At 68.4% G+C, this 25,661-nt stretch overlaps 1 protein-coding gene and 1 pseudogene across 1 annotated transcript; one reads left to right on the top strand and one right to left on the bottom strand.

The window, feature by feature from the left end:
* The first annotated feature begins 2,025 nt into the window (after positions 1-2,025).
* On the top strand, positions 2,026-17,087 carry ZFPL1 (zinc finger protein like 1). Its single transcript, XM_088521685.1, has 5 exons — positions 2,026-2,127; positions 3,471-3,582; positions 6,583-6,776; positions 14,629-14,738; positions 16,925-17,087. The coding sequence occupies exons 1-5, from the start codon at positions 2,026-2,028 to the stop codon at positions 17,085-17,087; spliced, it is 681 nt and encodes a 226-aa protein (XP_088377811.1).
* Positions 17,088-22,504: 5,417 nt separating this feature from the next.
* Positions 22,505-25,326, bottom strand: LOC148595265 (uncharacterized; annotated as a pseudogene).
* Between the last annotated feature and the right edge of the window lie 335 nt (positions 25,327-25,661).

The raw sequence follows: 25,661 nt of genomic DNA, 5'->3' as shown, positions 1-25,661 counted from the left end.
TGGCCTCCGGGCGCTCACACACCTGGGGGGACAGGTCCCCATGTCCCCCCATGTCCCCCCATGTCCCCTCATGTCCCTCCATATCCCATGTCCCCCCATGTCCTCATGTCCCCCATGTCCCTCAATGTCCCTCGATGTCCCCCATCCTCCCATATCCCTCCATGTCTCCCATGTCCCCCTGTCCCCCTCCATGTCCCCTCCGTGTCCCATATGTATCTCCATGTCCTTCCGTGTCCCCCATGTCCCCCCATATCCCATGTCCCCCCCTCCTGCATGTCCCACTGTGTCCCCCCATGTCCTCATGTCCCCCCGTGTCTCTCAATGTCCCTCCATGACCCCTGTGTCCCTCCATGTCCCCTCCGTGTCCCCTATGTATCCCCATGTCCCCCCATATCCCCCCATGTCCCCTCATGTCCCACCATGTCCCTCCATATCCCATGTCCCCCATGTCCCCATATCCCCCCATGTCCTCATGTCCCCCCGTGTCCCTCAATGTCCCTCCATGTCCCCCTGTCACCCCATATCCCTCCATGTCTCCCATGTCCCCTCATGTCCCCCCATCCCGCATGTCCCCTTGTCCCTCCATGTCCCCCTGTGTCCCTGTGTCCCTCCATGTCCCCTCCGTGTCCCCCATGTCCCCATGTCCCCCCATATCCCATGTGCCCCGATCCCTCACGTCCCCCCATGTCCCCTCATATCCCTCCATGTCCCCCATGTCCCCCCATGTCCCTCCATATCCCATGTCCCCCCGTGTCCCTCAATGTCCCTCCATGTCCCCCTGTCACCCCATGTCCCCCCATGTCCCCCCGTCCCCCCATATCCCTCCATGTCTCCCATGTCCCCTCATGCCCCCCCATCCCGCATGTCCCCTTGTCCCTCCATGTCCTCATGTCCCTCCATGTCCCCCTGTGTCCCTGTGTCCCTCCATGTCCCCTCCGTGTCCCCCATGTCCCCCCATGTCCCTCCATATCCCATGTCCCCCCGTGTCCCTCAATGTCCCCCTGTCCCCCCCGTCCCCCCATGTCCCCATGTCCCCCCATATCCCATGTGCCCCGATCCCTCACGTCCCCCCATGTCCCCCCATGTCCCCCCATATCCCTCCATGTCCCCCATGTCCCCCCATGTCCCTCCATATCCCATGTCCCCCCGTGTCCCTCAATGTCCCCCATGTCCCCCTGTGTCCCCCCCATATCCCCCCGTGTCCCCCATGTCCCCCGTGTCCCCAATGTCCCCCCGTGTCTCCCTCATGTCCCCCCGTGTCCCCCGGTCCCCCCCCCTCCCCTCTCACCGTCTTCCGGGCGGATCCGGGTCCGGATCTGGGCCGGGCTGGGGGGGGGAGCGGGGAGGGGGGGGTCAGGGGGGGCTGTGACCCCCCCCCCGGACCCCAAATCCCCCCCAGGCCCCGCCCCCCCCGGACCCCCCCCGCAGGCCCCGCCCCCCGCAGGCCCCGCCCCCTCCCGGTCCCCCCTCACCCGCGGCTCCGCTCGCCGCCATCGCCGCGTTCAAACCGCCCGCGCGCGCGGAAGTGACGTCGCGGAAGTGACGCCGGGGGCGGGGCACGTCCCGCCGCGCGGCGCCATCTTAGGCGTGGCGGAAGACGCGGCGGGGCTTCCGCGAGGGAAGGGCGGAAGTGACGGCGGGGGGGGGCGGGCGCGCGCGTCCCGCCGCGCGGCGCCATCTTAGGCGTGGCGGAAGACGCGGCGGGGCGTCCGCGAGGGAAGGGCGGAAGTGACGGCGTCGCCGCGCGACGGAGCCGGAAGAGCCGTCGGTGCCAGCGGGGCAGCGCGTCTCCATAGGAACCCGGGGGCGCCCGCGGGGCCCCCCCCGGACGCCGGGGCCCCCCCAAGAGGTGGGGGGGGGGAGCTCGGACGCCGGGGCCCCCCCAAGAGGTTGGGGGGGGGCGGGGCTCGGACGCCGGGGCCCCCTTTGAGCGGCTCCCGGTGGGGCGGAACGGGGGGGGTTTCTTTGCCGCCCCCGCCCCGGACGCCTGGGCCCGTTTGCAGGCCGGTCCCCGCGGAGGCCGCCATGGGGCTGTGCAAGTGCCCCAAGCGGCGGGTGACCACCCTGTTCTGCTTCGAGCACCGGGTCAACGTGTGCGAGAGCTGCCTGGTCAGCGGGCACCCGCGGGTACGGGCGGGGGACGGGGGGGACGGGGGGGACATGGGGAGGGGACGGGGAGGGAGACATGGGGGGACATGGGGGGGACATGAGGGGGACACGGTGAGGGGACGGGGGGGACACGGGGGGACACGGGGGGGGACATGGGGGGGAGCGGGAGGGACACGGCGGGGACATGGGGGGGACATGGAGACATGAGGGGACATGGGGGTACATGGGGGGGGACGGGGGGACACGGGGGGGACATGGGAGGGGACACGGCGGGGACATGGAGACATGGGGGGACACGGCAGGGACATGGGGGGGGACACGGGGGGGGACATGGGGGAGACACGGCGACATGGGGGGGGACACAGGGGGGGACACGGGTGGGACATGGAGGGGACACGGGGGGGGACACGGGGGGACACAGTGGGACACGGGGGGGGACACGGGGGGGGACATGGGGACACGGGGGGGACATGGGGGGACACGGTGAGGGGACGGGGGGGACACGGGTGGGGACGGGGGGACACAGTGGGGGACATGTGGGGGACACGGTGAGGGACACGGGGGGGACATGAGGGGGACACGGGGTGGACATGGAGACATGGGGGGACACGGGGTGACATGGGGGGACACGGGGGGGACACGGGGGGGCAGCATGGGAGGGGACGCGGGGGGGTCACGTTGGGGGGGGACACGGACACGGTGGGGACACAAGGGGGGACATGGGAGGGGGCGTGGGGGGTGACGTGGGGACATGGGGGGGGCACAGCGGTGACACTGTGGGGACACGAGGGACATTGTGGGGACATGGGGGGGACATGGGGGGGATATGAGGGTACAGCGGTGACACTGTGGGGACATGGGGGACATTGTGGGGACATGGGGGGGACATGGGGAGGATATGGTGGGGACATGGGGGGGATATGGGGGTACAGCGGGGACACCGTGGGGACACGGGGGACATTGTGGGGACATGGAGGGGGTGACATGGGAAGGGACATGGAAGGGTGACGTGGTGGGGGACACGGGGGGGACATGGGGAGGATGTGGCGGGGACATGGGGTGGACACGAGGGGGTACAGTGGGGACAGGGCGGTGACACTGTGGGGACATTGGGGACATTGCGGGGACATGGGGGGTGACGTGGGGGGGGACATTGAGGGGACACGGGGGGCGACATGGGGAGGACAACGGGGGGGGGGACACAGGGATGTGGGGGGTATCCTGGGGGGGGGGTGGGGGTGACAGGGGATGGGGGTGTTGGGGACACATGGGGGGTATCCCAGGGGGTGACAGGGGATGGGGGGTCTTGGGGACACAGCCGGGGGGCCACGCGGTGACCCCCTGTCCCCCCCCCCCCGCAGTGCGTGGTACAGTCGTACCTGCGGTGGCTGCAGGACAGCGACTACAGCCCCAACTGCCGCCTGTGCGGGAGCGCCCTGAGCAGCGGGGACACCGTGCGCCTGGTCTGCTACGGTGCGGGGGGCGAAACCGCCGCCGAGGGGGGCGAGAAACCGCCGTGGGGGGGGTAGAAACTGCCATGGGGGGGGTAGAAACTGCCATGGGGGGGGTAGAAACCGCCATAGGGGGGGTAGAAACTGCCATGGGGGGCGAGAAACTGCCATGGGGGGCGAGAAACTGCCATGGGGGGGGTAGAAACTGCCATAGGGGGGGTAGAAACTGCCATAGGGGGGGTAGAAACTGCCATGGGGGGCGAGAAACTGCCATGGGGGGGATCGAAACCACCGTCGAGGGGGGCGAGAAACCGCCATGAGGGGAGGTGAAACTGCCGGGGGGGGGCGAGAAACTGCCATGGGGGGGGTAGAAACTGCCATGGGGAGGGGGGGAAGAGAAACCGCCATGGGGGGGCGAGAAACTGCCATGGGGGGGGGAGCAGAAACCGCCATGGGGGGGCGAGAAACTGCCATGGGGGGGGGGGGCGAGAAACCGCCATGGGGGGGGGGGGGTAGAAACCGCCGTCGAGGGGGGAGAGAAACTGCCATGGCGGGCGGGAAACTGCCGCGAAGGGGGTGAAACCGCCATGGGAGGCGAGAAACTGCCATGGGGGGGACAGAAACCACCATGGGGGGGGTAGAAACCGCCATGGTGGGGGGGGGGGGGGCGAGAAACCGCCATGGGGGGAGGTGAAACTGCCGGGGGGGGGGGGGCGAGAAACTGCCATGAGGGGCAAGAAATCGCGGGGGGTCATGAAACTGCCATTGCGGGGGGCAAGGAATGGCCATGGGAGGGCAAGAAACCCCCATGGGGGGGGGGGGGGCAAGAAACCACCATTGGGGGGAGGATGAGAAACCGCTGGGGGGGCAAGAAACCAGCATGGAGGGGGTAAGAAACCGCCATGGGGGGCTGAGAAACTGCCATGGGGGGTAAGAAACTGCCAGGGGGTCAAAAGCACCGGGGAGAGGGGTGTAAAACGGCCCTGGAGAGGGGTAATGGGACACTGTTATAGGAGTGGGGGGCTCGAAACTGCCATTGGGGAGGTTTGAAACCACCACAGAGGCTGGAAACCATGGGGGGGGGGGGGCCTTGAAACCGCCTTTAAGGCAGTGGGGGAGCTTGAAACCGCCATGGAGGGGGCTTGAAACTGCCATGGGGGGGTAAGAAACCACCACAGAACCTGGAAACCATTGCGGGGGGAGCCTTGAAACCGCCTTTAAGGCAGTGGGGGAGCTTGAAACCGCCATGGAGGGGGGTGAGAAACTGTCATGGGGGGGTAAGAAACAGCCAGGGGGTCAAAAGCCCTGGGGAGAGGGGGGTAAAACGGCCCCGGGGGTGGAGGGAGGGGTAATGGGACACTATTATAGGAGTGGGGGGCTCGAAACTGCCATGGAGGGGGGTTGAAACCACCTGGAAACTATTGTGGGGGGCCTTGAAACCGCCTTTAAGGCAGTGGGGGAGCTTGAAACCGCCATGGAGGGGGCTTGAAACTGCCTTGGAGGGGGGTTGAAACCACCACAGAGGCTGGAAACCATTGCGGGGAGGGGCTTGAAACTGCCTTTAAGGCGGCGGGGGAGCTTGAAACCGCCATGGAGGGGGCTCGAAACTGCCATGGGGGGGTTTGAAACCACCACAGAGGCTGGAAACCATGGGGGGGGGGGCCTTGAAACCGCCTTTAAGGCAGTGGGGGAGCTTGAAACCACCATGGGGGGGGGTGAGAAACGGCCATGGGGGGGGGTTGAAACCACCACAGAGGCGGAAACCATTGCGGGGGGGCCTTGAAACCGCCTTTAAGGTGGCGGGGGAGCTTGAAACCGCCATGGAGGGGGCTCGAAACTGCCATGGGGGGTTTGAAACCACCACAGAGGCGGAAACCATGGGCGGGGGGAGCCTTGAAACCGCCTTTCAGGCGGCGGGGGAGCTTGAAACCGCCATGGAGGGGGGGTGAGAAACTGTCATGGGGGGGTAAGAAACAGCCAGGGGGTCAAAAGCACCAGGGAGAGGGGTGTAAAATGGTCCTGGAGAGGGGTAATGGGACACTGTTATAGGAGTGGGGGGCTCGAAACTGCCATTGGGGAGGTTTGAAATCACCGCAGAGGCTGGAAACCACTGGGGGGGGGGGGCCTTGAAACCGCCTTTAAGGTGGTGGGGGAGCTTGAAACCGCCATGGAGGGAGCTCGAAACTGCCATGGGGGGGTGTGAAACCACCACAGAGGCTGGAAACCATTGGGGGGGGGCCTTGAAACCGCCTTTAAGGCAGTGGGGGAGCTTGAAACCGCCATGGAGGGGGTGAGAAACTGCCATGTAGGGGGGTTGAAACCACTACAGAGGCGGAAACCATGGGCGGGGTGCCTTGAAACTGCCTTTAAGGCAGTGGGGGAGCTTGAAACCGCCATGGAGGGGGTGAGAAACTGCCATGTAGGGGGGTTGAAACCACTACAGAGGCGGAAACCATGGGCGGGGTGCCTTGAAACTGCCTTTAAGGCAGTGGGGGAGCTGGAAACCGCCATGGAGGGGGCTTGAAACTGCCATGGGGGGGTTTGAAACCACCACAGAGGCTGGAAACCATTGCGGGGGGGGGGCTTGAAACCGCCTTTAAGGTGGCGGGGGAGCTTGAAACCGCCATGGAGGGGGGCGAGAAACTGTCATGGGGGGGTAAGAAACAGCCAGGGGGTCAAAAGCATCAGGGAGAGGGGTGTAAAATGGTCCTGGAGAGGGGTAATGGGACACTGTTATAGGAGTGGGGGGCTCGAAACTGCCATTGGGGAGGTTTGAAACCACCACAGAGGCTGGAAACCACGGGGGGGGGGGGGCTTGAAACCGCCTTTAAGGTGGCGGGGGAGCTTGAAACCGTCATGGAGGGGGTGAGAAACTGCCATGGGGGGTTTGAAACCACCACAGAGGCTGGAAACCATTGCGGGGGGGGGGCTTGAAACCGCCTTTAAGGCGGCGGGGGAGCTTGAAACCGCCATGGAGGGATCCGTGGGGCCGGGGGGGTCCTCACGGTGACCCCCCCCGCAGACGTTTTCCATTGGAGCTGCCTGGCGGGGCGGGCCCGGGCGCTGCCCCCCCGCACGGCGCCCGGGGGCTTCCGGTGCCCAGCGTGCGGGGGGCCCCTCTTCCCGCCCCCCAACCTGCAGGGCCCCCTGGCGAGCGCCCTGCGGAAGCGCCTGGAGCCGGAGGCCTGGGCGCGGGACGGGCTGGGGCTGCCACTGGTGAGTGACGGTGACACCCCGGATACACCCGAACACACCCCGATACACCCCAACACCCCTGATACACCCCAACACTCCTGATACACCCCAGCACCCACTGATACCCCCTGACACCTCCAACACCCCCACGCGGAGCCCTGGGCGCGGGACGGGCTGGGGCTGCCGCTGGTGAGTGACGGTGACACCCCCGATACACCCGATACACCCCAACAGCCCCGATATACCCCAACACCCCCTGACACCTCCAACACCCCCACGCGGAGCCCTGGGCGCGGGACGGGCTGGGGCTGCCGCTGGTGAGTGACGGTGACACCCCCGATACACCCGATACACCCCGACAACCCCCAACACCCCCTGACACCTCCAACACCCCCTGACACCTCCAACACCCGCACCCGGAGCCCTGGGCGCGGGACGGGCTGGGGCTGCCGCTGGTGAGTGACGGTGACACCCCCGATACACCCGATACCCCCGATACACCCCAACACCCCCCGATACCCCCTGACAGCCCCAACACCCCCTGACACCCCCAACACCCCCACCCGGAGCCCTGAGCGCGGGACGGGCTGGGGCTGCCGCTGGTGAGTGACGGTGACACCCCCGATACACCCGATACACCCCAACACCCCCTGACACCCCCCCATACCCCCGACACTTCCTGACACCCCCAACACCCCCTGACACCCTCCGATATCCCCCAACACCTCCTAACACCCCCCTGACACCCCAACACCCCCTGACACCCCCACGCGGAGCCCTGGACGCGGGACGGGCTGGGGCTGCCGCTGGTGAGTGACGGTGACACCCCCGATACACCCCAACACCCCCGATACACCCCAACACCCACTGACACCCCCTGACACCCCCACGCGGAGCCCCGGGCGCGGGACGGGCTGGGGCTGCCGCTGGTGAGTGACGGTGACACCCCCGATACACCCGATACACCCTGACAACCCCCTGACACCTCCAACACCCCCTGACAACCCCCAACACCCCTGATACACCCCAACACCCACTGACACCCCCACCCGGAGCCCTGGGCGCAGGACGGGCTGGGGCTGCCGCTGGTGAGTGACGGTGACACCCCGATACACCCAAACACACCCCGATACACCCCAACACCCTTGATACACCCCAACACCCACTGATACCCCCTGACACCTCCAACACGCCCTGACACCCCCAACACCCCCACGCGGAGCCCTGGGCGCGGGACGGGCTGGGGCTGCCGCTGGTGAGTGACGGTGACACCCCCGATACACCCCGATACCCCCTGACACCTCCAACACCCCCACGCGGAGCCCTGGGCGCGGGACGGGCTGGGGCTGCCGCTGGTGAGTGACGGTGACACCCCCGATACACCCGATACACCCCCGATACACCCCAACACCCACTGATACCCCCTGACACCCCCACGCGGAGCCCTGGGCGCGGGACGGGCTGGGGCTGCCGCTGGTGAGTGACGGTGACACCCCCGATACACCCAAACACACCCCGATACCCCCTGACACCTCCAACACCCCCTGACACCCCCAACACCCCCACGCGGAGCCCTGGGCACGGGACGGGCTGGGGCTGCCGCTGGTGAGTGACGGTGACACCCCCGATACCCCCAACACCCCCTGATACACCCTAACACCCACTGATACCCCCTGACAGCCCCAACACCCTCACGCGGAGCCCTGGGCGCAGGACGGGCCGGGGCTGCCGCTGGTGAGTGACGGTGACACCCCGGATATACCCGATACACCCTGACAACCCCCTGACACCTCCAACACGCCCTGACACCTCCAACACCCCCACCCGGAGCCCTGGGCGCGGGACGGGCTGGGGCTGCCGCTGGTGAGTGACGGTGACACCCCCGATACACCCCAACACCCCTGATACACCCCAACACTCCTGATACACCCCAGCACCCACTGATACCCCCTGACACCTCCAACACCCCCACGCGGAGCCCTGGGCGCGGGACGGGCTGGGGCTGCCGCTGGTGAGTGACGGTGACACCCCCGATACACCCAAACACCCCTGATACACCCCAACACCCCCCGATACCCCCTGACACCGCCCGATAACCCCCAACACCCCCTGACACCCCCAACACCCCCTGACATCCCCACGCGGAGCCCTGGGCGCGGGACGGGCTGGGGCTGCCGCTGGTGAGTGACGGTGACACCCCCGATACACCCGATACACCCTGACAACCCCCTGACAGCCCCAACACCCCCTGACACCCCCCCATACCCCTAACACCCCCAACACCCCCACCCGGAGCCCTGGGCGCGGGACGGGCCGGGGCTGCCGCTGGTGAGTGACAGTGACACCCCCGATACACCCCAACACCCCTGATACACCCCAACACCCACTGATACCCCCTGACACCTCCAACACCCCCACGCGGAGCCCTGGGTGCGGGACGGGCTGGGGCTGCCGCTGGTGAGTGACGGTGACACCCCCGATACACCCCAACACACCCCGATACACCCCAACACCCACTGATACCCCCAACACCCCCACGCGGAGCCCTGGGCGCGGGACGGGCTGGGGCTGCCGCTGGTGAGTGACGGTGACACCCCCGATACACCCGATACACCCCGATACCCCCTGACACCTCCAACACCCCCACACGGAGCCCTGGGCGCGGGACGGGCTGGGGCTGCCACTGGTGAGTGACGGTGACACCCCCGATACACCCTGACAACCCCCTGACACCTCCAACACCCCCACGCGGAGCCCTGGGCGTGGGACGGGCTGGGGCTGCCGCTGGTGAGTGACGGTGACACCCCCGATACACCCGATACACCCCAACACCCACTGACACCCCCAACACCCCCCGATACACCCCAACACCCACTGATACCCCCTGACAGCCCCACCCGGAGGCCTGGGCGTGGGACGGGCTGGGGCTGCCGCTGGTGAGTGACGGTGACACCCCCGATACACCCGATACACCCTGACAACCCCCTGACAGCCCCAACACCCCCTGACACCCCCAACACCCCCTGACACCCCCAACACCCCCACGCGGAGCCCTGGGCGCGGGACGGGCTGGGGCTGCCGCTGGTGAGTGACGGTGACACCCCCGATACACCCAAACACACCCGGATACCCCCTGACAGCCCCAACACCCCCACGCGGAGCCCTGGGCGCGGGACGGGCTGGGGCTGCCGCTGGTGAGTGACGGTGACACCCCCGATACACCCGATACCCCCGATACACCCCAACACCCCCCGATACCCCCTGACAGCCCCAACACCCCCTGACACCCCCAACACCTCCACGCGGAGCCCTGGGCGCGGGACGGGCTGGGGCTGCCGCTGGTGAGTGACGGTGACACCCCCGATACACCCGATACACCCTGACAACCCCCTGATACCGCCTGACACCTCCAACACCCCCATACACCCCAACACCCACTGATACCCCCTAACACCCCCAACACCCCCACGCGGAGCCCTGGGCGCGGGACGGGCTGGGGCTGCCACTGGTGAGTGACGGTGACACCCCGGATACACCCGATACACCCCAACACCCCCCGATACCCCCTGACACCCCCAACACCCCCTGATACCCCTCCATACCCCTGACACCTCCAACACCCCCACCCGGAGGCCTGGGCGCGGGACGGGCTGGGGCTGCCGCTGGTGAGTGACGGTGACACCCCCGATACACCCCAACACCCCCGATACACCCCAACACCCACTGACACCTCCAACACCCCCACGCGGAGCCCTGGGCGCGGGACGGGCTGGGGCTGCCGCTGGTGAGTGACGGTGACACCCCCGATACACCCGATACACCCCCGATACACCCCAACACCCCCAATACCCCCTGACAGCCCCAACACCCCCTGACAACCCCCAACACCCCTGATACACCCCAACACCCACTGACACCCCCACGCGGAACCCTGGGCGCGGGACGGGCTGGGGCTGCCGCTGGTGAGTGACGGTGACACCCCCGATACACCCGATACGCCCTGACAACCCCCAACACCCCCTGACACCTCCAACACCCCCTGACACCTCCAACACCCGCACCCGGAGGCCTGGGCGCGGGACGGGCTGGGGCTGCCGCTGGTGAGTGACGGTGACACCCCCGATACACCCGATACACCCCAACACCCCCTGATACCCTCCGATACCCCCTGACACCTCCTGACACCCCCACCTGGAGCCCCGGGCGCGGGACGGGCTGGGGCTGCCGCTGGTGAGTGACGGTGACACCCCCGATACACCCGATACACCCCAACACCCCCCGATACCCCCTGACACCCCCAACACCCTCTGACACCCCCCCATACCCCTAACACCTCCAACACCCCCACGCGGAGCCCTGGGCGCGGGACGGGCTGGGGCTGCCGCTGGTGAGTGACCGTGACACCCCCGATACACCCGAACACACCCCGATACACCCCAACACCCACTGATACCCCCTGACACCCCCACGCGGAGCCCTGGGCGCGGGACGGGCTGGGGCTGCCGCTGGTGAGTGACCCCCGGCGCCCATGGGTGACACTGACACCGCCTGGGACCCACGGGTGACGCTGACAGCCCCCCAGGACCCACGGGTGACACATCCCCTGGGACCCACGGGTGATACTGACACCCACCCACACCCCCCAGGACACATGGGTGGCACTGACAGCACCCAGCACCCGCGCGTGACACTGACACCCCACGGGTGACGCTGATGCCCCCTCCCAGCACCCATGGGTGACGCTGACACCCCACAAGTGCCACGGACACCCCCCTGGCACCCATGGGTGACGCTGACACCCCCTGGGACCCACAGGTGACACTGACACCCCCCAGCACCCACAGGTGACACCCAGCACCCACGAGTGACACTGACACCCCCTGGGACCCACAGGTGACACTGACACCCCCCAGCACCCACGGGTGACAGTGACACCCCCTGGGACTCACGGCTGACACTGACACCCCCCCCCCAGGCCCCCAGCAACACCCATGGGTGACACTGACACCCCCCAGCACCCACGGGTGACACTGACACCCCACCAACACGCATGGGTGACACTGACACCCCACAAGTGCCACGGACACCCCCCTGGCACCCATGGGTGACGCTGACACCCCCTGGGACCCACAGGTGACACTGACACCCCCCAGCACCCACGGGTGACACTGACACCCCCTGGGACCCCCGGCTGACACTGACACCCCCCCCAGGCGCCCGGCAACACCCATGGGTGACACTGACACCCCTCAGCACCCACGGGTGACACTGACACCCCACAAGTGCTACAGACACCCTCCTGGCACCCATGGGTGACACTGACACCCCCCAGCACCCCCGGGTGACACACCCCACCAACACGCATGGGTGACACTGACACCCCCCAGCACCCACGGGTGACACTGACACCCCCTGGGACCCACAGGTGACACTGACACCCGCCAGCACCCACGGGTGACACTGACACCCCACAAGTGCCACAGACACCCTCCTGGCACCCATGGGTGACACTGACACCCCCCAGCACCCACGGGTGACACTGACACCCCACCAACACGCATGGGTGACACTGACACCCCCCAGCACCCACGGGTGACACTGACACCCCCTGGGACCCACGGCTGACACTGACACCCCCCCCCAGCCCCCCGGCAACACCCATGGGTGACACTGACACCCCCCAGCACCCACGGGTGACACTGACACCCCCTGGATGCCACAACTCCCCCCGCCCCCCCCCCCCCCAGCACCCATGGGTGCCCCAACACCCCCCCCCGCTACAGCTGGAGGCTCCGGAGGCGCCGCCGGATCCGGATCCCGGAGCAGCCGCCGGTTCCTGGGGTGACTTTGGGGGTGAGTTGGGGACAGGGGGGGTGGGGGGGAGCCCGGACGCCTGGGCCCCCCCTCCCTGACCCCCCCCCCCCCCCCCCGTGTCCCCACAGCCCCCCCGGCCCCTGCGGAGCCCCCCCCGAGCCCCTCCCCCACCCCCGGCGGCGTCCACGGGGGGGCCGAGAGCCCCGCACGGCCCGGTGGGTGACGGGGACATTGGGGACACGGGGGGTGACGGGGACATGGGGACATGGGGGGACATGGGGGACATGGGGACATGGGGGACATGGGGGACATGGGGACATGGGGGACATGGGGGTGTTGGGGACATGGGGGGGAATGGGGACATGAGGGACATGGGGGGGACATGGGGGGTGACGGGGACATTGGGGACATGGGGGGACATGGGGGGTGACGGGGACATGGGGGGACATGGGGGGGACAGGGACATGGGGGAGAATGGGGGGACATGGGGGTGTTGGGGACATGGGGGGGACAGGGACATGGGGACACGGGGGGACATGGGGGGTGACAGGGACATGAGGGACATGGGGGGACATGGGGGGTGACGGGGACATGAGGGACATGGGGGGGACAGGGACATGGGGGGACATGGGGGGTGACGGGGACATGGGGGACATGGGGGTGTTGGGGACATGGGGGGGACATGGGGGGGACAGGGACATGGGGACATGGGGGGACATGGGGGACACGGGGGGGACATGGGGGACATGGGGGGACATGGGGGACATGGGGGGTGATGGGGACATGAGGGACATGGGGGGGACATGGGGGGGACATGGGGACATGGGGGGGACAGGGACATGGGGGGTGACGGGGACAGGGGGGACACGGGGGGGACATGGGGGGTGACGGGGACATGAGGGACATGGGGGGACATGGGGGGTGACGGGGACATGAGGGACATGGGGGGGACAGGGACATGGGGGGACATGGGGGGTGACGGGGACATGGGGGACATGGGGGTGATGGGGACATGGGGGGGACAGGGACATGGGGGACATGGGGGTGTTGGGGACATGGGGGAGAATGGGGACATGGGGACATGGGGGGGATGGGGACACGGGGGGACATGGGGGGTGACGGGGACATGGGGGGGACAGGTGGTGACGGGGACATGGGGACATGGGGGACACGGGACATGGGGGGTGATGAGGACATGGGGGGATGGGGACATGGGGGGACATGGAGGGTGACGGGGACATGGGGACATGGGGGGTGACGGGACATGGGGACGTGGGGGGACATGGGGGTGACGGGGACATGGGGATATGGGGTGACACAGGCGGTGACGGGGACACGGGGACGTGGGGACACGGGGGGACATGGGGCGATGAGGACATGGGGACATGGGGAGGACACACGGGGACAAGGTGGGTGACGGGGACACGGGGGGACATGGGGGGTGGCGGGGACACAGGAGGGACACAGGGACATGGAGGGGACACGGGCGGTGACGGGGACACAGGGACATGTGGGGATATGGGGACACGACACGGGGGGGACACGGGAACATGGAGGGTGATGGGGGCATGGGGGGACATGGGAGGGGACATGGGGCATGGGGGGTGATGGGGACACAGGGGGGACATGGGGACGTGGGAGGGGACATGGGGACACAGGGGGGACATGGGGCGAGATGGGGGGACACAGGGGTGACAGGGACATGGGGACATGAAGGGGGACATGATGGGACACGGGGGTGACAGGGACACGGGGGAATGGGGGAGGTGACAGAGACATGGGGACATGGGGGCACAGGGGGTGACAGGGACATGGGGGGGTGACAGGGACATGGGGACGGGGGGCACAGAGGGTGACAGGGACATGGGGGGGTGACAGGGACATGGGGACAGGGGGGCACGGGGGTGACAGGGACATGGGGACACAGGGGGTGACAGGGACATGGGGGGGTGACAGGGACATGGGACAGGGGGGCACGGGGGGTGACAGGGACATGGGGGGACACGGGGGGTGATGGGGACATGGGGGAGGACGGGGGGGGGGGGCGTGGGGCCCGCCCCCTGCTGACGTCACCCCCGCAGGCTCCGCCCCCCGGAAAGCCCTGGGGGGGCGCGAGAGCCGGGACCCCCCTCCCGACCGGGACGAGGACAAGTACCGGCGACGGCGGCGGTGAGAGCGGAAACGGGGCCGAAACGGGCGAAAACGGGCAAAAACGGGCGGGAACGGGGGGAAAGGGCAAGAACGCCCAGAAACGGGCAAAACCCCACGAAAAACGGCAAAAAGGGGCCAAAACGGGCAAAAAATGGGTGTGAGTGGGACAAAACGCGTGGGGGTGTATTTTGGGTGTTTGGGGGTATTTTGGGGTCTCTGGGGGGTATTATGGGGTGTTTAGGGAGTATTTTTGCAGGGTTAGGGGGTGTTTGGGGGTGTTTAGGGGGTATTTGGGGGTGTTGGTGGCATTCTGGGGTGTTTGGGGGTATTTTGGGTTATCCAGGTGTTGCTTTGGGGTATTTTGGGGTGTTCTAGGGTGTTTGGGAGGTATTTTGCGGTTTCTGGGGGGATATTATGGGATGTATACAGTATTTGTATTTGGGGGCGTTAGGTGGTATTTGGGGTGTTTTGGGGGGAGGTTGGGGCTATTTTGGGGTGTTTTGGGAGGGTTATGGGGTATTTGGGGGTATTTTGGGGTGTTCTAGGGTGTTTAGGAGGTATTTGGGGGGTCTTTGGGGGGTATTTGGGGGTCTCTGGGGGTATTTGGGGGGTATTTGGGGGTCTTTGGGGGGTATTTGGGGGGGTCTCTGGGTGTATTTGGGGGGCCTGTGGGGGATATTTGGGGGGTATTTGGGGGTCTCGGGGTATTTGGGGGTCTTTGGGGGATATTTGGGGGGTCTCTGGGGGATATTTGGGGGGTATTTGGGGGTCTCTGGAGGTATTTGGGGGTCTCTGGGGGTATTTTGGGGTCTCTGGGGTATTTGGGGTTATCTGGGGGATATTTGGGGGGTATTTGGGGGTCTCTGGGATATTTGGGGGGTATTTGGGGGTCTCGGGGTATTTGGGGGTCTTTGGGGGGTATTTGGGGGTCTCTGGGGGATATTTGGGGGGTATTTTGGGGGTATTTGGGGTCTCTGGGGGTATTTGGGGTGTCTCTGGGGGATATTTGGGGGGTATTTGGGGGTCTCTGGGGGATATTTGGGGGTCTCAGGGGGTGTTTTGGGGTGTTCTGGGGTGTTTAGGAGGCATTTGGGGGTATTTGGGGGGTATTTGGGGGGTCTCTGGGGGGTATTTGGGGGTCTCTGGGGGATATTTGGGGGTGTTTGGGGGTCTCTGGAGGTATTTGGGGGTCTCTGGGGGTATTTGGGGGGTCTCTGGGGGATATTTGGGGGTCTTTGGGGGGTATTATTGGGTCTCTGGGGGTATTTGGGGGTCTCTGGGGGATATTTGGGGGTGTTCGGGGGGGTATTTGGGGAGTCTCGGGGGATATTTGGGAGGTATTTGGGGGTCTTTGGGGGGTATTTGGGCTCCCTGGGGGGTATTTGGGGGTCTCTGGGGGTGTTTTGGGGGTATTTGGGGATCTCGAGAGGATATTTGGGGGTATTTGGGGGTCTTGGGGGGTGTTTTGGGGGTATTTGGGGGTCTCTGGGGGATATTTGGGGGTCTCGGGGTGTTTTGGGGTGTTCTGGGGTGTTTAGGAGGCATTTGGGGGTCTTTGGGGGTATTATTGGGTCTCTGGGGGGTATTTGGGGTTCTTTGGGGGATATTTGGGGGTCTCTGGGGATCTCTGGGGTATTTGGGAGGTCTCTGGGGGATATTTGGGTGTCTTTGGGAGGTATTTGGGGGGTCTCTGGGGGTATTTGGGGGTCTCTGGGGGTCTCTGGGGATCTCTGGGGGTATTTGGGGGTCTCTGGGGATATTTGGGTGTCTTTGGGAGGTATTTGGGGGGTCTCTGGGGGATATTTGGGGGTCTCTGGGGGATATTTGAGGGTATTTGGGGGTCTCTGGGGTATTTGGGGGTATTTGGGGGGTCTCTGGGGGTATTTGGGGGTATTTGGGGTCTCTGGGGGTATTTGGGGGTCTCTGAGGATCTCTGGGGGTATTTGGGGGGTCTCTGGGGGATATTTGGGGGGTATTTGGGGGTCTCTGGGGGTATTTGGGGTCTTGGGGGGTGTTTTGGGGGTATTTGGGGGGGTCTCTGGGGGGTATTTGGGGGTCTCTGGGGGTCTCGGGGGGTGTTTTGGGGGTATTTGGGGGGGTATTTGGGGGTATTTGGGGCTCTCGGGGGGTGTTTTGGGGTGTTTTGGGGTGTTTTGGGGTCTCCGCAGCCCCGTGACCCCCCCCTCCCCGTTGTCCCCCCCCAGGTGGTGGCGCTGGCGCCGTCCCCCCCCGCGGGTGCTGGCGCTGGGGGGGGCGCTGGCCCTGCTGGCCCTGCTGCTGCTGCTGGGGACACTGGGCCGGGCGGCCACCGAGGGGGACCCGGCGCTCGACCCCCTGCGCAACCCGCACGTGCGCGTGGGGCAGTGACACCCCCGGGGACGGTGACACCGCCTGGGGACGGTGACAGCACCTGGGGACGGTGACACCCTCCCTTGGGGACGGTGACACCACCTGGGGATGATGACACCGCCTGGGGACGGTGACACCCCCCTGGGGACGGTGACACCCTCCCTTGGGGACAGTGACACCCTCCCTTGGGGACAGTGACACCCCCCTGGGGACTGTGACACCCCCGGGGACGGTGACACCGCCTGGGGACGGTGACACCCTCCCTTGGGGACAGTGACATCCCCCCAGGGACCATGACACCCCCTTGGGGACAGTGACACTCCTTGGGGGCAGTGACACCCCCCCGGGGACGGTGACACCACCTGGGGACAGTGACACCACCTGGGGACGGTGACACCCCCCTGGGGAGTGTGACACCCCCCTGGGGACAGTGACACCTGCTGGGGACAGTGACACCCTCCCTTGGGGACAGTGACACCACCTGGGGACGGTGACACCACCTGGGGACGGTGACACCCCCCTGGGGACTGTGACATCCCCGGGGACGGTGACACCCCCCTGGGGATGATGACACCACCTGGGGATGGTGACACCTCCTGGGGATGGTGACACCGCCTGGGGATGATGACACCCCCCTGGGGACTGTGACACCACCTGGGGACGGTGACACCCCCGGGGACGGTGACACCACCGGGGACAGTGACACCCTCCTGGGGACGGTGACACCACCTGGGGACAGTGACACCACCTGGGGACGGTGACACCCTCCCTTGGGGGCAGTGACACCCCCGGGGACGGTGACACCCCCGGGGACGGTGACACCACCTGGGGACGGTGACACCCCCCCTGGGGATGGTGAAACCACCTGGGGACAGTGACACCACCTGGGGACGGTGACACCGCCCTGGGGATGGTGACACCACCTGGGGACGGTGACACCCCCCTGGGGACGGTGAAACCACCTGGGGACGGTGACACCACCTGGGGACGGTGACACCCCCCCGGGGACGGTGACACCTGCTGGGGACGGTGATACCCTCCCTTGGGGACAGTGACACCCCCGGGGACGGTGACACCCCCGTGGGGATGGTGACACCACCTGGGGACGGTGACACCACCTGGGGACAGTGACACCACCTGGGGACGGTGACACCCTCCCTTGGGGACAGTGACACCTGCTGGGGACGGTGACACCCCCGGGGACAGTGACACCACCTGGGGACGGTGACACCGCCTGGGGATGATGACACCCCCCTGGGGACGGTGACACCCCCCTGGGGATGATGACACCACCTGGGGACGGTGACACCCCCGGGGATGGTGACACCACCTGGGGACGGTGACACCCTCCCTTGGGGACAGTGACACCACCTGGGGACGGTGAAACCACCTGGGGACGGTGACACCACCTGGGGACGGTGACACCCCCCTGGGGATGATGACACCACCTGGGGACGGTGACACCGCCTGGGGACGGTGACACCACCTGGGGACGGTGACACCCCCCTGGGGACAGTGACACCCTCCCTTGGGGACAGGGACCAGCCCTGCGGACAGGGATACCCCATTGGGGACAGTGACACCACCTGGGGATGGTGACACCCTCCCTTGGGGACAGTGACATCCCCCCTTTGGGGACCCTCCCCCTATGGGGACAGGGACCTCCCCCTTGGGGACAGTGACACCCCCCTGGGGACAGTGACACCTTCCCTTGGGGACAGTGACACCCCTTGGGGACAGGGACCAGCCCTGGGGACAGCGACACCCTCCCTTGGGGACAGTGACACCCCCGGGGACGGTGACACCGCCTGGGGACAGAGACACCCTCCCTTGGGGACCGTGACACCACCTGGGACGGTGACACCCCCCTGGGGATGATGACACCCCCTGGGGACAGTGACACCCCCCCAGGGACCATGACACCCCCTTGGGGACAGTGACACTCCTTGGGGGCAGTGACACCCCCCTGGGGACGGAGACACCCCCTTGGGGACAGTGACACCCTCCCTTGGGGGCAGTGACACTCTCTCGGGGACATTGTCCACTTGGGGACAGTGACATTCCCCTGGGGACAGTGACATCCCCCCTTTGGGGACCCTCCCCCTATGGGGACAGGGACCTCCCCCTTGGGGACAATGACAGCCCCCCTTGGGGACACCCCTCCTCCTTGGGGACAGTGACACCCCCTTGGGGACATTGACACCCCCTTGGGGACAGTGACACCCCCTGGGGGACAGGGAGGAGGGGACCCAGGTGTCCGCAGGGAGGGGGGTCCTTAAAGGGGCCCCGGCGTCCGGGCAGGCTCTTTAATAAAGTGCCCGGTGTCCGGGTGAGGTTGTTGTGACAACGTGTCCGGGGGTTGTTGTTGGGGTGTCCCGATGAACCCGGGTGTTTGGGGGTTGTTGTTGGGGTGTCCCGATGAACCCGGGTGTCTGGGGGTTGTCGCCGGGGCGTCACCGAGGGGCTGGGGGTTGTTGCCGGTGGCTCCCGGTGTGTCACCAAGGGCCTGGGCGTCCGGGGGTTGTCGCCGACTGTTCGTGGGGTGTCGCCGAGGGCCCGGGTGTTGTCACCGGGCGTCTGGGAGTCGTCACCAGGGTGTCCCCGAGGCCCTGGGGGTTGTCACCGGGATGTCCCCGAGGGTTGTTGCTGGGGTGTCCCCGTGAGCCCAGGCGTTCGGGGGTTGTCACCGGGGTGTCCCCAAGGACCCTGGGGGTTGTCACCGGGGTGTCCCCGAGGGCCTCGGGGGTCGTTGCTGGGGTGTCCCCGAGGGCACCGGGAGTTGTCACCCGGGTGTCCCCGAGGGCCTCGGGGGTCGTCGCCTGGGTGTCCCCAAGGGCCCTGGGGGTTGTTGCTGGGGTGTCCCCATGAGCCCAGGCGTCCGGGGGTTGTCACCCGGGTGTCCCCGAGGGCCTTGGGGGTCGTCACCGGGATGTCCCCGCGGGCCCCAGCGGTTGTCACCCGGGTGTCCCCGAGGGCCTCCGGGGTCATCGCCGGGATGTCCCCGAGGGCCATGGGGGTTGTTGCTGGGGTGTCCCCGTGAGCCCAGGCGTCCGGGGGTTGTCACCTGGGTGTCCCCGAGGGCCTTGGGGCTTGTGACCAGGGTGTCCCCGAGCGCCTTGGGGGTCGTCACCAGGATGTCCCCGCGGGCCCCAGCGGTTGTCACCGGGATGTCCCCGAGGGCCTTGGGGGTCGCCACCGGGGTGTCCCCAGCATCCGGGGGTTGTCACCCGGGTGTCCCCGAGGGCCTCGGGGGTTGTCACCAGGGTGTCCCCGGCATCCGGGGGTCGTTGCCGGGGTGTCCCCGAGGCCCTGGGTGTTGTCACCGGGATGTCCCCCTGGGCCTCGGGGGTCGTCACCTTGGTGTCCCCAAGGGCCTCGGGGGTTGTCACCAGGGTGTCCCCGGCATCCGGGGGTCGTCACCGGGGTATCTCCAAGGGCCCTGGGTGTTGTCACCGGGATGTCCCCGCGGGCCCCGGCGGTCGTCACCTTGGTGTCCCCGCGGGCCCCAGCGGTCGTCACCAGGGCGTCCCCGGCACGCGGTAGCTCTCGGGGCGGAACTGCAGCGTCCCGTACTCGAAGGCGATGCGGCCCACGCACAGCGCCGCGTTCAGCGCTGCGGGGAGGGGACGGCGTCACCGCGCGGCCGCCTGTTGTCCCCAACACCCCCCTGCGCCTGTGTGTGTGTCCCCTCCGGGTCGTACCCAGCGAGGTCAAGGCCACGTGGCCCAGGATGTTCCCCCGGGGCCGGAGGCTGCGCAGGGCGCCCAGCAGAGCCCAGAAGAAACTCAGCACATGGGAGAACTGCGGGGAGGAGGGGCCCAGGCGTCCGGGAGGGGCCCAGGCGTCCGGGGGGGGTCCCAGAAACCCAGGAGGTTGTTGGGAAGGGGCCCTGGTGTCCGGGAGGGGCCCAGGCGTCCGGGGGGGCCCAGGCGTCCGGGGGGGGTCCCAGACACCCAGGAGGTTGTTGGGAAGGGGCCCAGGCGTCCGGGAGGGGCCCAGGCGTCCGGAAGGGGCCCAGGCGTCCGGGGGGGATCCCAGACACCCAGGAGGTTGTTGGGAAGGGGCCCAGGCGTCCGGGAGGGGCCCAGGCGTCCGGGGGGATCCCAGATACCCAGGAGGTTGTTGGGAAGGGGCCCAGGCGTCCGGGAGGGGCCCAGGCGTCCGGGGGGGATCCCAGAAACCCAGGAGGTTGTTGGGAAGGGCCCAGGCGTCCGGGAGGGGCCCAGGTGTCCAGGGGGATCCCAGACACCCAGGAGGTTGTTGGGAAGGGGCCCAGGCGTCCGGGAGGGGCCCAGGCGTCCGGGAGGGGCCCAGGCGTCCGGGGGGATCCCGGACACCCAGGAGGTTGTTGGGAAGGGGCCCAGGTGTCCGGGAGGGGCCCAGGCGTCCGGGGGGATCCCGGATACCCAGGAGGTTGTTGGGAAGGGCCCAGGCATCCGGGAAGGGCCCTGGTGTCCGGGGGGGATCCTGGATACCCAGGAGGTTGTTGGGAAGGGGCCCAGGCGTCCGGGAGGGGCCCAGGCGTCCGGGGGGATCCCGGATACCCAGGAGGTTGTTGGGAAGGGGCCCAGGCGTCCGGGGCGGGGGGATCCCGGACACCCAGGAGGTTGTTGGGAAGGGCCCAGGCGTCCGGGAAGGGCCCAGGCGTCCGGGGGGGATCCCAGAAACCCAGGAAGTTGTTGGGAAGGGGCCCAGGCGTCCGGGAAGGGCCCAGGCGTCCGGGGGGGATCCCAGACACCCAGGAGGTTGTTGGGAAGGGGCCCAGGCGTCCGGGAGGGGCCCAGGTGTCCGGGAGGGGCCCAGGCGTCCGGGGGGATCCCAGACACCCAGGAGGTTGTTGGGAAGGGGCCCTGGTGTCCGGGAGGGGCCCAGGCGTCCGGGGGGGGCCCAGGCGTCCGGGGGGGATCCCGGATACCCAGGAGGTTGTTGGGAAGGGGCCCAGGTGTCCGGGAGGGGCCCAGGCGTCCGGGGGGATCCCGGATACCCAGGAGGTTGTTGGGAAGGGGCCCAGGCGTCCGGGGGGGATCCCGGATACCCAGGAGGTTGTTGGGAAGGGGCCCAGGTGTCCGGGAGGGGCCCAGGCGTCCGGGGGGATCCCGGATACCCAGGAGGTTGTTGGGAAGGGGCCCAGGCGTCCGGGAGGGGCCCAGGCGTCCGGGGGGATCCCGGATACCCAGGAGGTTGTTGGGAAGGGGCCCAGGCGTCCGGGAGGGGCCCAGGCGTCCGGGGGGATCCCGGATACCCAGGAGGTTGTTGGGAAGGGGCCCAGGCGTCCGGGAGGGGCCCAGGTGTCCGGGGGGATCCCGGATACCCAGGAGGTTGTTGGGAAGGGCCCAGGTGTCCGGGGGGATCCCGGATACCCAGGAGGTTGTTGGGAAGGGCCCAGGCGTCCGGGGGGATCCTGGATACCCAGGAGGTTGTTGGGAAGGGGCCCAGGCGTCCGGGAGGGGCCCAGGCGTCCTGGAGGGGCCCAGGCGTCCGGGGGGGGATCCCGGATACCCAGGAGGTTGTTGGGAAGGGGCCCAGGCGTCCGGGAGGGGCCCAGGTGTCCGGGAGGGGCCCAGGTGTCCGGGGGGGATCCCAGATACCCAGGAGGTTGTTGGGAAGGGCCCAGGCGTCCGGGGGGGGGGCCCAGGCATCCGGGGGGATCCCGGATACCCAGGAGGTTGTTGGGAAGGGGCCCAGGCGTCCGGGAGGGGGATCCCGGATACCCGGGAGGTTGTTGGGAAGGGGCCCAGGTGTCCGGGAGGGGCCCAGGTGTCCGGGAGGGGCCCAGGCGTCCGGGGGGATCCCGGATACCCAGGAGGTTGTTGGGAAGGGGCCCAGGTGTCCGGGAGGGGCCCAGGCGTCCGGGAGGGGCCCAGGTGTCCAGGGGGAATCCCGGATACCCAGGAGGTTGTTGGGAAGGGCCCAGGCATCCGGGAGGGGCCCAGGTGTCCGGGGGGATCCCAGACACCCAGGAGGTTGTTGGGAAGGGCCCAGGCGTCCGGGAGGGGCCCAGGCGTCCGGGGGGGATCCCGGATACCCAGGAGGTTGTTGGGAAGGGGCCCAGGCGTCCGGGAGGGGCCCAGGTGTCCGGGAGGGGCCCAGGCGTCCGGGAGGGGCCCTGCTGTTCCAGGGTGGGAATGGCCAGTCCCGGATTGGGAATTGCAGGCCCCAGGGCAGGAATTGAGGGTCCCGGGGTGGGAATCGCCAGGGCGGGAATGGCCAGTCCCAGGGCGGGAATCACGGGGTCCCGGGGTGGGAATGTCAGGTCCTGGGGTGGGAATCAACACATCCCGGGGTGGGAATTGCGGGTCCCAGGGCGGGAATGGCGGGTCCCGGGAATGTTGGTCCCGGGAATGGCGGGTCCCGGGGGGCGGGAATGGCGGTCCCGGGAATGGCGGGAATGGTGGGTCCGGGAATGGCGGGAATGGTGGTCCCAGGAATGGCGGGTCCCGGGGCGGGAATCGTGGGTCCCAGGAATGGCGGGTCCTGGGAATGGGCCGTCCCAGGGCGGGAATGACGGTCCCAGGAATGGCGGGTCCCAGAATGGGAATCGCGGGTCCCGGCAATGGGCGGTCCCGGGAATGCCGAGTCCTGGGAATGCCGGGTCCCGGGGCGGCAATGGAGGGTCCCGGGAATGGGCGGTCTCGGGGGGCGGGAATCGCGGGTCCTGGGAATGCCGGGTCCCGGGAATCGCAGGTCCCGTGGCGGGAATAGGCGGTCCAGGGGCGGGAATGTCGGTCCCGGGAATGTCGGGAATGCCGGTCCCGGGAATGGCGGTCCTGGGAATGTCGGGAATGATGGTCCTGGGAATGGGCAGTCCCGGGGCGGGAATCACGGGTCCCGGGGCGGGAATCACGGGTCCCGGGCGGGAATGGCGGGTCCCAGGAATGTCGGGAATGCCGGTCCCGGGAATGGGCGGTCCCGGGGCGGGAATTGGCCGGTCCCAGGGCGGGAATGTCGGTCCCGGGAATGGCGGTCCCAGGAATGTCGGGAATGATGGTCCTGGGAATGGGCGGTCCCGGGGCGGGAATCGGCAGGTCCCAGGCGGGAATGTCGGTCCCGGGAATGTCGGGGATGCCGGTCCCGGGAATGGGCGGTCCCGGGGCGGGAATCGGCAGGTCCCGGGGCGGGAATGTCGGTCCCGGAATGCCGGGAATGCCGGGAATGCCGGAATGGCGGTCCCGGGAATGGGCGGTCCCGGGAATGGCGGGGTCCCGGGAATGGCGGTCCCGGGAATGGGCGGTCCCGGGAATGTCGGTCCCGGGAATGTCGGGAATGCCGGGAATGCCGGGAATGCCGGTCCCGGGAATGGGCGGTCCCGGGGCGGGAATGGCAGGTCCCGGGAATGCCGGTCCCGGGAATGCCAGGAATGGCGGGTCCCGGGGCGGGAATGTCGGTCCCGGGAATGTCGGTCCCGGGAATGCCGGGAATGTCGGGAATGGCGGTCCCGGGATGGGAATGGGCGGTCTCGGGTCCCGGGAATGCCGGGAATGCCGGGAATGCCGGTCCCGGGATGGGAATGGGCGGTCCCGGGAATGTCGGGAATGCCGGGAATGCCGGGAATGCCGGTCCCGGGAATGTTGGTCCCGGCAATGGGCGGTCCCGGGGCGGGAATCACGGGTCCCAGGGCGGGAATGTCGGTCCCGGGAATGCCGGGAATGCCGGGAATGCCGGTCCGGTCCCGCTCCCGTTGGTCCCGGCGCCCGCACCAGCAGCCCCCGCACCAGGCGCAGCCGCAGTCGCGGCCGCCGCCGCCGCAGCCCCAACAGCCGCAGGTCGTTGCCAAGGAAACCGCCGAGCAGCAGCCCCAGAAGCGCCGCCCCCACCGTGAGCCCCGCCCCCCCGGGCCGCCGCCCCGCCCCAGCGCCGCGCGCCAGCCCCCCCCCGCCGGGGAGGGCGGGGCCGGCGCGGCCGCGGGGGCGGGGCCGGCGGTGACGCTGCCGGACGGCGTCACCGGCGCGGGCGGGGCGCGTGACGTCACGGCGGCGCCGTAGAGGGCGCCCGGGGAGGGGCCGCCCGGCGCCGCCGCGAGGGCCGCCGGGATGAAACTTCCGGGCGGCGCCGCCACGGCGGGCGGGGTGGCGCTTCCGGGCGTCACCGCCACGGCGGGCGGGGTGACGCTTCCGGGCGTCACCGGGGGTGCCCGGGGGGTCCTGGCCGCCCCCCCCCGCGCTGTCCCCGGTGGCGGCGTCCGGGTGACATCGCGGGGAACCTCCAGCGTGGACGGCGGGGCCCGGGGGGCGCCGCGGGGGGGCCCCGGGGCCGCCATGTTTGCGGCGGGGGAGGCGTGTCCGGTAGCGCTCAGGGGGCGGGGCCCCGGCGTCCGAGTGGGGCCCGCGGAAGCCCCAAGGCCCGATGGGAAAGGGGCCGCTGTGACGTCACGGCCGCTCCCGTGACTACGTTCGCCCGTTACTATGGTAACGCGCGGGAGGCGGCCGGGCGGAAGTGACGACGCGCGCCCAGGCGGCGGGGCGGAAGCAACAGCGCTGGCGGAGGCAGTTCGGGCGGAAGTGACGGCGCGCGCCCAGGCGGCGGGGCGGAAGTAACGCCAGGCTGGCGGAGGCAATTCGGGCGGAAGTGACGACACGCGCCCAGGCGGCGGGG

This window comes from Tinamus guttatus, unplaced genomic scaffold, assembly GCF_059628265.1.
Source record: "Tinamus guttatus ecotype Peru unplaced genomic scaffold, ASM5962826v1 Tinamus_guttatus_pri_ptg000126l, whole genome shotgun sequence".
NCBI lineage: Eukaryota > Metazoa > Chordata > Aves > Tinamiformes > Tinamidae > Tinamus > Tinamus guttatus.
The sequence above is the reverse complement of the archived record's forward strand: the minus strand, read 5'-3'. Positions and strand labels throughout refer to the sequence as shown.